The sequence below is a fragment of the Apium graveolens genome, unplaced genomic scaffold (genome assembly GCF_009905375.1).
Source record: "Apium graveolens cultivar Ventura unplaced genomic scaffold, ASM990537v1 ctg6953, whole genome shotgun sequence".
NCBI classification, from domain to species: Eukaryota; Viridiplantae; Streptophyta; class Magnoliopsida; order Apiales; family Apiaceae; genus Apium; species Apium graveolens.
Genome location: NW_027419923.1, coordinates 1 through 15,644, shown reverse-complemented (window position 1 = coordinate 15,644; position 15,644 = coordinate 1). Strand labels below are relative to the sequence as shown.

The 15,644-nt window shown below is 32.6% G+C and overlaps 1 protein-coding gene across 1 annotated transcript; it reads left to right on the top strand.

Annotated features, from left to right (window-relative positions):
* Positions 1 to 1,672: 1,672 nt before the first annotated feature.
* LOC141703666 (uncharacterized) lies at positions 1,673 to 3,413 on the top strand. Its single transcript, XM_074507116.1, has 4 exons — positions 1,673 to 2,073; positions 2,210 to 2,436; positions 2,519 to 2,881; positions 2,971 to 3,413. Exons 1-4 carry the CDS (start codon positions 1,673 to 1,675, stop codon positions 3,411 to 3,413), a joined length of 1,434 nt encoding a protein of 477 aa, XP_074363217.1.
* The last annotated feature ends 12,231 nt before the right edge of the window (positions 3,414 to 15,644 follow it).

The following is a 15,644-nucleotide window of genomic DNA, read 5'->3' as shown; positions in this document are numbered from 1 at the left end:
CTTCCATGCCTTCAGACATGAACAGTACCATGTGTGCGTTACCTATTAATAAAATTGTAAGATTTTATGTTTGTTTTGATGGGAAAATAATTAATTTCCATTGTTATATCCTGTTGCAGATAAGAAATGTAGAGTACGTGGTCCTAATATTTAGAAGATGTATACAAATGCCATGAGTACGTTTTTTTCGAGAATATGTTGTTTTCTAAATTTTTTTAAAACTTTACAGAATGTAATTGATTAATCCCACTTTCTTCAACAACGGAGATGTGTAGTCAAGTATTTGTTTGCTATGCAGTTGTGAAACGTAAAGGACTTGGTAATACCTCTGTGAATAGCGGTGACGCATCTTCAAACTCTAATCCCATCTTCGAACATGGGCGAATGAGCCAACCTGAACGTCTCATTTACGTAGAAGTTGTCATAATCCCCATGAACGAAAGTTAAGAAACGTGCATGAAAGAATAATTGTCAAGCATCTCCTGAGAAGAGGAATTTGATTTTAGATTTTAAAAATGTGGTTGAAATTGACAATTCAGAGTCCAGTGATTCAGATGTTGGAATTGATGATATGTACCATGATGACCTGGATGGTGTGATTTTGAATCACAATTTGTGGCGTGGATATATGGATCTTGGTCCTCCGTTAAAGTTGTGCAATAAATGTGGTGCTACTATGTGGAACGAAGAGCGTAATAATAAATCATGTCCGTGTAAAGAGCCCACATTTTCAGTGTGTTGTCAGAATGGTCAGATACATTTGCCAAAAGAAAGACCGCCACCTGAACTACTAGCTTCTTTGTTACTTGGTGGTGAGAAATCGAGGCATTTTAAACAGTACATAAGAGTGTACAACTGCATGTTCCAATTCACTTCCACCGGTGGTAAGATTGATAACTCAATAAACAGAGGTAGCTCAACATATTGTTTTCGCTTACAAGGTCAAAACTATCATTTGGTTGGGAGTTTAGTACCGCTGGATGAATCTTCCCCAAATTTTGCCAGCTCTACATATACGACACGCAGAATGAGGTTGAGAATAGAATCAATGCAATGGGAGGTGCTTCTGATAATGTTGATCCAGATATTGTCGAGGAACTTTTAGGTATGTTAGACAAGAACAATGAGTTAGTCAAAGCTTTTCACATGGCTCGGAATCGGTTTGAAAATGAAGATCTAGATGAGTTTAAGTTAGTCCTCATATCATCTAATCTTCTAGCGGTAGACCAAACCATATTACTCCATCTGATGAAGTTGCTGCTTTCATTGTTAGTGATGATACGGATACCTGTGGTTTTAGAGACACGGTTGTGAATTCAAGAAGGATTGAAGATGATATATGAAACAGATCCACATTTCATGCAGTTGCAATATCCACTATGTTTCTTGGGGAACCGAGGGTTATCATAACGTATACCTCTGATAAGCAATAAATACTCTGAAATAGAGAATTTAGATGATGAAGACCTTGATCCTGACTCAACACAGAGGCGACATGTTTCACTAAGAGAGTATTATTGTTACAAGATTATGATACGCACTTCTAAAGTTTTATTAGAAGTAAGCAATGTGATTAGAATATAAAATGCGTAATAATTATGCATTTTCACCATCGTCTCATTAATTTCAGGTTTAACGCCATACCTTGCTGGATTTGTGGCAACAATACGTTATGGATCAGTTTGCTGCCATTGAACAATATAGATTAGACTGGGTTTCAACGCATCAAACTACCATCCGTGCTGATTTGTATAATTATGTGCGTGATGCTCTCAGTAAAGGAGACCATGATCCAATGCATGTTGGAAAAGCTGTTATACTTCCTGCTTCATTCACTGGATCTCAACGATACATGTCTCAATATTTAAGGATTCATTGGCGATATGTCATGCAATTGGTCATCCATCCTATTTCTCACCATGACTTGCAACTCAAAGTGGCCAGAGATACAAGAATGCTTAAATTATTGCCCAATGTTGATCCTGTTGATGCACCGGATATTGTTTCTCGCGTGTTTAAACTGAAGCTTGATCAGCTATTAGATTTGATTAAAAGAAAGAACTACTTTGGAAAGTGTATGGAGGTAAATTTATTTTATTGGACACCGACAATTTTACATTTAATTTTTTAATCATATCTACACACATGCATAGATTTAATATTTTCTTTACTTATGTTTTGCACAGTTATGCATGTAATTGAATTCCAGAAGCGGTTTGCCACACGTGCATATGCTAATCTGGCTGAGCCCTGAAAGCAGACCTAATTCTATTGAAAAGGTTGACCAGTTGGTTTCTGCTGAAATACCAGATAAGAATTCTGATCCAATAGCATATGAAGCTGTTAAAAACTACATGATGCATGGACCCTGTGGTAAAGACTTATACACATCTCCATGTATGGTAAAGGAAAATGCATGCGTCATTTCCCAAAGAGGTGTGAATAAATAGAATGATACATATGTTCGTAATAAGTCTATTTTATTATTAATCTCGACACATGTAATTTTTTTTTGCAGGTTTAATGGTAATACCTATTTTGACGATTGTGGTTTTCCTGTTTATCGGAGGCGTAACACTGGTAGAGATCAACAAAAAAGGGATCAACCTTGACAATCAATATGTAGTTCCATACAATCGAGATCTTTTGTTGCGGTTTCAGTGTCATATAAATCTGGAAATTTGCAACAGTTCAAGATCATTGAAATATCTCTTCAAGTACTGTTTAAAGGGTCATGACACTGCTACAATGTTGTTGAAGAAGAAAAGTAACAAATCAGGGAGTGAACAAACTGCAAGATCCGTGAAGAATTTGGATGAGGTAAAGAATTTTCTTGATGGTAGATATGTTTGTGCATCTGAGGCATCTGGAGGATTTTTGGGTTTGACATTCACCATCGTTCCCCAAGTGTTGAACGCTTACCAATATATTTGCCCGGTCAGAAGTACTTGAATTTTCAGAGTTCTGCAGATTTGGAGAATGTGTGCAATAACGCGACTTCCAAAAAAAGTAAACTAGAGGCTTGGTTTATAGCTAACAGTGAATTTCCACAAGCTCGAAATTTTACGTATTCTGACTTTCCCACCCAGTTTACATGGATAAAGAAAACTGCTAAATGGAAGCTTAGACAAAGAGGTGATGTGGTTGGGAGGTTAGCAGAGGTTCATGCAACAACTGGTGAATTATTGTATCTTCAAATGCTGTTACTTAGATGTAAAGGTGTTTTATCTTTCTCTCAGTTGCACACTATTGATGGAACTACATATGATACATTTAAGGAAGCATGTGGTGCTCTTGGTCTGTTGAATAATGACAAGCAATGGCATGATGCTTTGGAAGAAAATGCATTCTCAGCTATGCCAACCCAAATTCGGGCTATGTTTGTTAACATACTGGAAATTGTTCAGTGTTGATCCGCTTGCGCTATGGGAAAAACACTGGCCAGCATTGTCAGACGATGTTCTTATATTAGGCGTAAGATTTCAGATAACATTCATTTAACACTGTCCGAGTATGAAATCCAAACTATGCTTTAGCAGGTGTGTGATCAGTATTAAATACATGATACGTTGTTACTTTGTAGTATTATTTTATTATTTTTATTAGATGTCGGAACATTTACCAATTTTTTTTGTGCAGAGATTGAAAAGTTGTTAAATGATGTTGGTAAGTCCTTAAGAGATTTTCATATGATGCCATTTCCTGACGAACGATTTTTCCACACTTTTGTCAATCGTCTCATTTGAGGAAACTAGCTACAATAAAGAAGAATTGAGACTTAATCATGACAAAGCTCATAAAAATCTGAACTCAAGGCAGCTGGATGTATATAATGCAGTTGTTGATAATGTAAAAAAATAAAGGTGGAATGTTTTTTGTTTACGGGAGCGGTGGATGCGGTAAAACGTTTCTTTGGCAAACTCTTTGTTCACTTTTCGATCAGAAGGAAAGATTGTCTTCCTTGCAGGCTCAGGAATTGCTGCTACACTTCTTCCTGGTGGCCGAACAGCTCATTCTAGGTTTAAAATACCGCTTAAATTAGATCAGAGTTCTATTGCTGGAATAAAACATGGTACATACATTGCAGAGTTGATGCACACACAAGTCTTATAATATGGGATGAAGCTCCAACAGCATCGCTATGCATTTGAAGCCGTGGACAGAAGCTTGCGAGACATAATGGCTGCCGTTGATGTAGAACGAGGAAAAAGACCCTTTGGTGGTATTACAGTTGTTTTTGGAGGCGATTTTGACAGATATTACTGTTCTGCCTAAGGCTGGAAGGGCTGAAATAGTGAATGCATCATTTAACAAATCCCGGCTTTGGAAATCTTGCAGGTCTTTCTTCTCAGTCAGAACATGAGATTACATTCAGGTAATTCTGAAGCTAGAAATAAAGTAATAGCTGACTTTAGTAAATGGCAACTTGAGATTGGAGACGGAAAGTTGAATGCATTGATACTCATCGTGCAGATGTTGAAACTGAGTTTGTAGTTCCTGATGAATATGTTGTCAAGAGTCCCTTGAAAAGTCCCATTAAAACCCTAATTGACATTATATATCCAGATTTTCAGAATAACTTGCATTCACAGGAGTATCTGAGATCGAGATCTATTTTGACTCCAACAAACGTTGTAGTTGATGACATCAATACAGATTCTTGAAAGAGTTCCGGGTAATGTGCATATTATCTCAGCCAAGATTCAATTGAAGACAGGGGTGTTGACGATAATGACTTTGATTCGTCATTTCCAGTTGAGTATCTGAACTCCATAAATATGCCATGTATGCCTAAACATGAGTTGAAAGTAAAGGTTGGAGCTGTTGTTATGTTGATGAGGAATTTAAATCAGATTATGGGTCTATGCAATGGTACAAGGATGATAGTTACTGGCTGAAAAAAATAGTATAGAATGTCAAATTCTTGTGGATCTCAAGTTGGTACGAAACATCTAATTCCAAGAATCGATATGGTCCCAACAGACACGAATTGGCCATTTGAATTTAAAAGAACACAATTTCCTCTCCAAATATTTTGCCATGACTGTGAACAAGAGCCAAGGTCAATCATTGGACACAGTTGGATTGTATCTTCCTCGGCCCGTATTCTCTCATGGTCAGTTATACGTTGCAATATCCCGTGTTACATCTCCAGAAGGACTATATATTCTTATTGATGACGATAATGGGAAAAGCACAAATATAACATAAATGTTGTGTTTGAAGAAGTTTTCTACAACCTTCCTAAATTGTAATCATATTTGATTTAACTAACTTATTGTAATTGTTTGACCATGAGTATTTTGTACTTGAAATCCTTATTTCGTGGTATGTGATTTGTTTAACAGTTGAATTTGTTTTTTATTATAATTTTATGTCATTTCGTTTGGAAAAATAATTTATGTATTTAAAAATAAAAAAAGAATGGCATGTATATAACAAAGCTGTATAATTAGTTCCCACTAATCCATCTAACTAACTTGATGCTTAGCCAATCACATTGATCCTCATCGTATTTAAATAATAATCAAATAATAAATCAAATATAATAAATGCCATCCAATTAAAGGATATATTTATGATTCAGTTAAAGGCTGATTGGATCCCTTTACAGGCTTATGTCACGTATTAAAAGGGAAAGATCAAGTCCGCAATATATGTTTGTCGTGCACTTCATTCAACAGCATGTCATCAATTATCATTCCCGTTAATGTAGGGTAATGGACTACAAAAAGACCACCACGTCGGTGTGATTTCTAAGTTCAGTACCTCATTAAGAATAGAACATGTAAGCTCTCTCAGGAGTTGTGACTTTTAAATTCTAATAATAGATCATCCTGTTTAATTTAAATTACAAATTTTTTCACAGAATCTTGAGATGGAAGCCCTCATGTTTGAACACATTTTAAGTCTTGACAATCTAGGTCAGATTGAAGATCAAGGAAAGAGTTACAAGAATGTGGCCTACTGTGTCTTCTGAATCAGGAATAACGAAAGGCTGGAATCTCATTCTTCTTGATGATGATGTAACTACCTAATCTGTTGATTTCGTTTATATTGATTATGTTTACATTTTTAGAATGGATATTTATAATATACTTTCCACTTTATACTATGTGCAGAATACTCATATTCATGCATTTGCTTTTGCTGATACTTGGAAACTTATTGGGAAGAATATTGTTGAAGGAGATTTTTATTATTGACACGTTTATGGTTAGGGATGCTTTTGGGAATTTAAAGCCTTTCTATACAACATCTATAAGATTTACAAATGCTACCACTTTCCAACCATGCACCGATTATGTTATGATTCCAAAATACAAATTTGAATTTATGGATTTGGGTGATTTGATGGATGAAGCCAGAAAATATGGTCCAAAGAGAATCCATAATTTGCTATAGGTTACTTCGTCTTTCCTATTTGGCTTATTATTATTCGTATTAACAATTGTTATAAAAGTTTTGACTGCAATCCATGTTTATATATTGTAGATATAATTGGAGTTGTTGAAGACTTTATTAAAGTAAGCAAAATCCCCACTAAGTTTGGAGATAGGGATATTGTTCGATTCAAGATTTGTGATGCAAGGTTATTCTTTTAATTCACACATTTTTTATTAATTTTTACGTCGTTATCAATTTGGGACCTTGATCAATAAATAATTAAATGTTTACTTGATTACATTGTAGCAACAAGCACAGGGTTGGTATAGGGAGATATGGCGAAAGTTGTCAGTGATCAATATGAGGAATATAACCATGAGGAAAATGTTATTGTAATCTGACAAGCGTAAAGCTAGGAACATACAACGGTTTGATCTTTAGTATTTTATGCTATATACTAATTTGTCAGTAAGGTTATACACGGTTATATTAAATATACATTTTATGTAAGATACATATTGCTTTAAAACTTTAGATACGCTTCAAATCAGCAGCTTGGCATCCTCGAAAGTGTACTTCAATCTTGATGATGAGTGTGTACTTGAGATGAGAAACAGGTACAATCTTATAAACATTTACTCATTTTCCATATTTTGTCAAGATTGCATATGATATGTACATATATAATGTGTAGGCTTGAACTTGAAGGCTAAAGCCGTCGAGGGATGATGCGGATAATAGCTATGCGTTAACATTGGCCTCTCCTTATGAGTTTATAAATCTGAAAACATTATTGACAATGTTGCTGGCAGTGTTGAGGTTAATTTTTTTGACAAAGTTTTAGAGCATTATCTTAGATTATATGCATATAATTTTCATTTATAACATTATCCTCAAAATTATCATTGCAGAAGAAATTGTATTGTGGTTTGACAATTGCTAAGTTGGAGGAAGGACATCCTTGGTTTTCATATTCATGTAGCAAATGTCATTTAGAAGTTGTTGAAGTTGGGAATAGATTTAAATGCGGTAAATGTAATCGCACTTTTCCAGTTGCTGAAAAAAGGTATTGACACATAGGAAATAATATATTAACATTCGGTTGGTACAATTTCTTTGGATTACGAAATGTTGAATTATTTAATATATTTTTTTCACTCACAGATTCAGTGTAAAGGCTGTTGTTGTGGATCAATCGTTCTCATGGAGCATTCTTCTCATGGATCGTGTTGTGAAACGGCTCATAGGATGCTCGCTTCACATCTTTATTTGAAGCAAACAAAGGTTCAATCAATTACATTTTTAAAATTTGTTTCCATATTATAAATTGTTTGCAATACAGACCAATTATGTTGATGACTTAATTACAAAACAGGAAGAGGTAGCTGCTAAAGTGTTTCCTGTATTTCTGCATGATGGACGGGAAAGAAATTATTGTTGTTGTTGAAGTTCATGCAGCCAAAGATGTTTCTGAAAATTTTATCATCAAGCCCAAGACATGTATGATTCAAACATGTATGCCATGTCAACTTCTGAATCATCCAATCATGTTGATTTCCCTACCCTTGATTTGTCAGAGGTATGAGATTTTTTCATAAATTACTGTTATTGCATATTTTGGAATATAATTAAACATTATTGACTAAACGTTTGCATTATAGTCATTTGATCAGGCTGAGAGTTCAAAACCCCTGGATCTTGCAAATCCGTCAGTAAGAAGATAAAAATGGTAAATAGTAATAATAGTTTTTGAGTTAATATCTTAACCTATGCGTATCTTACATTAAAATACTCTAATATTACAGGAGAAGTGATGATGTGCATCTATTTTGTGGCATGAATGCGGCGTTTGATCTTGCAATCCAATTTCCTAAGTTTTTATTTATGATATTTCTTGATCAAATTGAACTCTAAACATTATTTCCGGTTGTTTCAAGTTTGTTTTTATATTATAATCTATGAAGATTGCTCTTTGTTTGTTTTGTGTTTAATTCATAATTTTGGATAATCACATTTTTAATGTTTAATGCAATGTTAAGAGGAACACCAAATTTTGATTCCTGCTTTTAGTTATATATGTTACAGGTAGTTAATCTTATATAGTTATAACTGTTTGAAGTTAGTTATTAAGAAAAAAACTGTTTATAAATAAAACTCAACATCCATTCCCCAACAGTCACATCTCTGTACTTTTTTGTATATATGAAGTCTGTCATTATGGTTGAGATTAGTTGGTCTTTAAACGTTTTAGTAAGAATACCAAAAACACAAAACAGGTAATCATGGAACATGTTGAACGTGTATGGGAATTCCCTGCTCAAGGTTGGATCAAGATAAATGTTCATAGTGAGTTTGTTCAGAATGCTCCTGAAGGCCAAAATAGAAATGGCATTGGCGTTGTTGTGAGAGATTCAAATGGCTTTCTTCTTAGATTAACATATGGCACCATTCCAGGCCTAACTAATCTGAATAGTGCTTTATGGGCTATTTTGATAGGAATGCGTAGAGCATTTCAAGACAGTATGAACGTGTTATCATTGAGACTGATAATATCCAGGCTTACCGTGAATGCAAGTACTACAGAGAGGACGGATTAACACCATACTAGGAGCACTTTCAGATTTATCCTTTCACGTCTTAATGATCCTAACATTCGTTATGAAATTAATTTGGTACATCCGCAAAGGAACTCTGTTGCAAGACGCTTGCATCTATTGGTAGACAAAATCTCCATGATTTGCAGACATTGGACCGACTGTTGATAACATTCAAGAATTTCTTAATATGGATTTAGGTATTGGCCCTCCACAAGCCCGGTTTCAAGATGTTGAAATTGATAACCCTGAACCAGTTCAAGATGGTGTTGTGTGTGAATTTCTAAGCATGTTCAATTGTTTGTGTTTGTTCCTGTTAATTATATATAAGTACTGAATCCTTATGTAAAAATGTAAAAATAATGTACAAATGGTTTTATATATCAATGTAAATAATTATTGTACTTAGTAAATATGTGAATGTGAAAATATGTTTGATTTGATGTTACATGGATTCTCCATTCCTTTTTTTTCGATTACCTACAATGCTGTATTTTGTTACTGACACGTTATTCAAAAAGTCATGATATGTTTATTCCCACAAGGCAAAAATATTTTGGCAACTATTTTTATTATTACAAGTCATAATGATGTATTAGTATTTTCCAATAATCAACTTACTGCCATTTAATCATACGCATTTCTGAAGTTATAACTCTTAAAGTAGAGTAGAAAGTGAAAAGTTTTTCTTCACATTCAATGCAGTTAATTGGAATAATAAACCACTTTATATTTATACAGAGTTGGAGAACTCCAAGTTTGCCCGCCTTTACATATATAACTGTTGCATTTAGACCTTATCATAATCAGTTATCATTCTAATTCTGCTTCATTACCAAATCACTATCTTCACTACATCATGGAAAACTTTAACATTTTCACCATTGATACTGATATTATGGCTATATTGATTGCATTATAATACACGATCTTGATAGCTTTCACATGTTTGGAAAGTTGTTGATGGCCTATTTCACCAAAGCAAGCTGAATCCAAGTTAAAGAGATGTTGCAGAAGCTCAACTGGGATACTCTATCAGTACCATAATAATTATCTAGAAGTTAGGCGTGACCAATTCCATGGCTTTATTCATTTTGCCATTTCTCTTGAAGTTGAGCAATCATGTTTTATAACTCGGTTCGAATGCTTTTCATGCGCAATAATGTGGATCATAATCTTCAAACTCTCTCTTTTCTCTCCGGTAATCATTTTCCATCTTATTTTAGTTTTGTTTTTTAGAGACGTGTACAGACCATATGAAAAAGATCAGGTTGTTGAAGAAAATCTCATATTGTTGGAATGGTTGATCTTAAATCGAAGTTGGTAGACATTATTTGCTTGAGAATATGTACTGGTACATATCGGATGTAGACAATTTGCTTCCTCTTTCTAAATTTTGTCCAAATACAAGAAATAAAGACCAGATAAACAGGATTGAAGGAAATCCTTTTGGCGAACAACTTTGGTATTACTTTGTGAGTTACTGTGAAAGAGAAGTACCGTGAAGAAGGTGAATTTTTAATGAACGTTTAACCATGTCACACATATGAATTCAGTTGTGGTCATTGCAAAGTGCAGTTACTTTTGTTCAAGATTTGCTTGGTGATGTTTGTGATTGATGTTTTACAGTTTTATTGAATTTAGTACGAAATTGAAACATTTGGTAGTTTGAGTTTTGTAATTTCTAGAATTTATGTTGAATGGAATATTATTTTTCTTTGCCGTTGATCAAACTAAGATGAAGAATGTGATGTAATATATGTTTTGAACATGTAAATGAAGTTAATTTGGTATGTAGTCCAAGATAGATTTATGATACAATATTTTGTTACAATAAATAAAGATATGATAGAGATAATAATTATATAATTATAGATTTTGTGATGTCAAAACCACAATTATAAATTAGGCAGAATACATAATTGGGCATATTTGGCAGTTGTTAGATGTGGTCAGTTTGTAACAACAAAGAACTTACGAAATCCCTGAGTCTCCAAATTTGTAGTCATTGAAACCATCATTGTGAAACTATAGTTTTCATGAGTATCATGAGATATTAGTTATAGTACAAGTGTAACTCACATAGGTTTTAAATCTACACGTGGGTTATTATATGCACTTTCATTAAATCATAACTACATATGTGCAATTCATAGGGCATGAGTTGATACTATGATTAGTTAAGTACCTTAATGGAATCACCCAAGGAATTAATACATAAGCCCAATACTATCTTTAGTCGATAATTATCAAAAATTATAATAATTCAGTAATACCAAAATGATACTTCTTAAAGTGAAATCCATGCCAAAATAATTGGCGACTGTATCAATAATACATTTCTTTGTTGAAAGCATAAGTTAAAAATATTGGAATATCAGCAGACACGCAAGCATAGTCATAAAATGTTTTCACTCGAATTCATCTCCATTCCATTATTCCCGAACTAAGTTCCCTGGACGTTCTCTCCATCAAGAAAAAGAACATTTATATCTTTTAATGTGTGTATTCAAATGGAGGTAAACAATCATTTCATTATAAACCAAAAATAGTTTTATGTAAGTTCAGCAATGATCGTCAATTAATATGACCATACTGTATAACATAGTTTTTATTATTAGAGTTCTCACAGGCTTTGGGGTCTGACGTGCAAACATCCTTTGCACTCCATATTTGTCAAAAATGACACCATCAAACCGACGAGCTTCCCAGTTGGTGAACACAATAAAATCTCCCAGGTTGAGTTGAATATATGCTGGAATTTTATTGAGACCAAAGAACCTTTTGTCATATTTGGAAAAATAACCTGTAAACACTGTATCCAGAGGGAAACAGTAGAGAACAACATCGAGAATATGCTTGCCAAAGCGTGCCATGAAAGAATGTGGAATATCCTGCATCAAAAGTGAAAACATATTTATCCTATGTATTTCTATTATGTAAATAGAAATTTTTGCCCGATTAAAGCATTTTACAAGTTTATAAGAAAATAACTTACAACTAAGCCATCATAGATTGTATTCTCATTAGCTTCAACTAAAATTTTCCATCCAACTCCAGCAACATTGGCTGATCATGTTTGTAAAAAGTATAATTACAATCATGACTTAAAATAATGCAATGTTCAGCCATATAGTGAATAGCATATTAGAGTTTTACCTCGCTTGGCTACATAGAAATTCGGTTTTTCTGGTATGATATACTCTATTTCACATCCTGTCTTATCAAAAATGTGACCCCGAAAATTTCCTTCACCTTTTTAGCAGAGAAGAAGTTTACAACCAATGCCTTTTTTGAACAAATTGTTGAGTTCCCCAACTCCAGTTAAGCTTTCCCTGTTTTTCTCATAAGAGAATTGTAGATGTTGGCCATTTGGTAGCATTATTAATCCATTACCAGGAAGATTTTCACCATATGTAGAAATAATGGAGAGTGGTAATTTCTGAAGGCATAAGCAAATACTTATTCAATTAATCAATTATGATAGTCAGTACATGTATTGGGACAATTGAGTAAGTTATTTACCAATTCATCCATGAGAGGTAGCATTGTGGCATCGACCTGAATGATGAATGTTGAAATGTTAAAAGGCTCACAGTTTTGCTGCTGAGATGGAATAATATACATAAGTATAATTAGCAACAACAAATTATTAAGTCTAATTAGCCAATTACCGAGACCTGTGCAATACAATAATTGTAATTTTATTGTTTTTTTGGCTTATAATCCAAGCACAATCATTTTGTTAATGGATTACAGAATATTGTAGTAGCTCTTTCTACTGTGAATCAGGTCAAATGCAAAATCCAGGAATAATGCCAAACATCTCTTAATACAATCATGGCAGATACTATTACAAATATATAGCAGAGTTGAATATTTATAATGACTGTCCCAGTAGTAAATCAATATAACCAAAATCACAAAGAGCTACTACTGTATCCTTCAATTAGGAATGTGATTAAATGTTTCTACTCTATCGTTCAATTAGGAATGTGACGATTCAATATCATTCAGGTTGATGCCACAATGCAACCTCTCATAAGTATAATTAGCAACAACAAATTATTAAGTCTAATTGACCAATTACCGAGACCTGTGCAATGCAATAATTATAATTTTATTATTTTTTGGCTTCTAATCGAAGGACAATCATTTTGTTAATGGATTACAGGATATTGTAGTAGCTCTTGCTACTGTGAATCAAGTCAGATGCAAAGTCCAGGCGCAATGCTAAATATCTCTTAATACAATCATGGCATATACTATTACAAATCAATATAGCAGAGTTGAATATCTATAATGACTGTCCCAATAGTAAACCAATATAACGAAAATCACAACATACACTGCTAGCCAAAATAGATTAAGACTACCAACGACATACTTAAAAGAATTAGATTGATTTTTTACCATATAAGTCAACATACAATATGACAATATTATATAAAAAATACCCAATATTAATCAATACACAATGTTATCACGAGATTACATTGTCAGTCCTAAACTAATCTTAATAACTATTTTCATAGAATCATAAATGTAGGCTATTCACTATACTTATTTGTATATAAACATGAGCATGATTGAACAAATCGAAGACAATAAAGATCTATTGGAGATTGATATTGAATCATCATGTTCCTAATTGAAGGATAGAGTAGAAACATACCTACATGACAACTGTTGAATGATCAGATGGAAAAGTTTTTAGTCGATGCTCCATGTAGAGTTGGATTGCGATTTAGTTGTAGTATTCACTTTGAATGAGGATTTACATTCAAGGGTTTATTTTGATCAAGATACCAAAAACTATTGAACCACTAAAAAGTTAAACAACACGCATCTCTATGTGTAATTATGATTTGTGTTTAATTAGTTGGAAAGATGTAATAAAAGAAGTTATTACATAATTATGAATATTAAGTAAGATTACATAATTTAGTTACATAATTATTAATATGTTAAAAATTTAAAAATAACATTTAAAAGAGCAAGTAAATATTATTATCTACTAAAAAAAACATTTATTATTTTTAGAACAATATGGTGCAATCTTATCATAAAAGTTGATAATTCGTGAATTATTTTCCCCAATAAGTTTATTTGACTGAATATGTCCTTATTACGGATTATAAACAATACTATTTATTCGAGATTTTTATTTCTCAATATTATGTTATTAAGTTTTAAGTTTTGTATTTTACGCCATTATATCTTCACAATGCACAGTTCAAATAACCAGAATTTGTAATATAGTATTATGTGTCATTTTGTTATACATGTTCATCATCTTCCCATGCTAAAAATACAATTGATATCTTTTTTATTCTTTGCCGGATTATATATTTTTGCAATAAGATGTTTTGTAAGTGTAATTTGATTAAAAATAATAATAGACGTCTAAAACAATCATAGATATTTCAATTAATTATTGATCAACAAATTATTTTGAACTAAAATATTGTTATTAAATGTTTGTACATATTTTTTTATCTTAGGTATCCCGCAGCAGCTACCCTTCAGGTGCGCACTGGGTAAACCTTACGGGCTCACACAATAGCCGACAAACCACGTGAACCAAGGTAAAGCGCATTTAAGTGACAGGCTCTTAAATTTCCCTCCCTTGGGATTCGACTTTAATAGATTATTATGTGTCCTTTTGTTATATATGTTCTCATCTTCCCATGCTAAATTTGCAATAGCTTCCAATATACAATTGGTATCGTTTACTTTTTTTGGAGCCGGATTATATATTTTTGCAATTTGATTTTTTGTAATTGTAATTGGATTAAAAATAATAATAATATACGTCTAAGATAAACGTAGATATTTCAATTAATTATTGATCAACAAAATGTTTTAAAATAAAATACTGTTATGAAATTTTGGTACATACTAAATTGTCAATTGTGGATTTTTTAAGATTTAATATGCTCTTACTAAGGATTACAGACATTAATGCTTATTCGAGCTAATTAATATGTAGAATAAATTTTCTTACGAAGTTTTAACGCTATAATATCATCACAATACAAATTACAAATAACCATTGACTTTAATAGATATGCATAATCTGAAATTATTAATAAATTAAAATGTGTAATCGGCTCACTTACGTATTCACTGTATGGGTATATGAATATGATATATTATATTGTAATAATAAGTTTCTCATATCTACTGAATGCATTCGCTTAGCTTTGTCTACATCAATCGTTTTATTGGTAAAATATTCTTGACAGATTTGCATAAGTAATTACCAAGTTATAAATCAATGTATCATTATACTTTCGATCAAATCTACAAATAAATTGATTAAGTCTCCTATTATGAAATTTTAAGGTTGAAAAATATATTGTATATGTACTTGATACTAACTAATTGTGAAAGATTTTAGGTCTACTTAACACTTAATTCTTTTTTTCAATAATAAGGCAATGATATTCAATAATCGTTAATCATTATGTTCACGATTCTGTGCAACAACTTATAATTTGATTTGTGAAATCATCTAAAGAAAATTAACAATTAAAATATACATATTTTGGTACAATCAAAATATCAAGAAGTATCATATTCTCACTCCATGATTGACTTTATATATTTCAGAGTAACTAACTTCATTCCATATTAATAGCCTGACATATCACATATAAC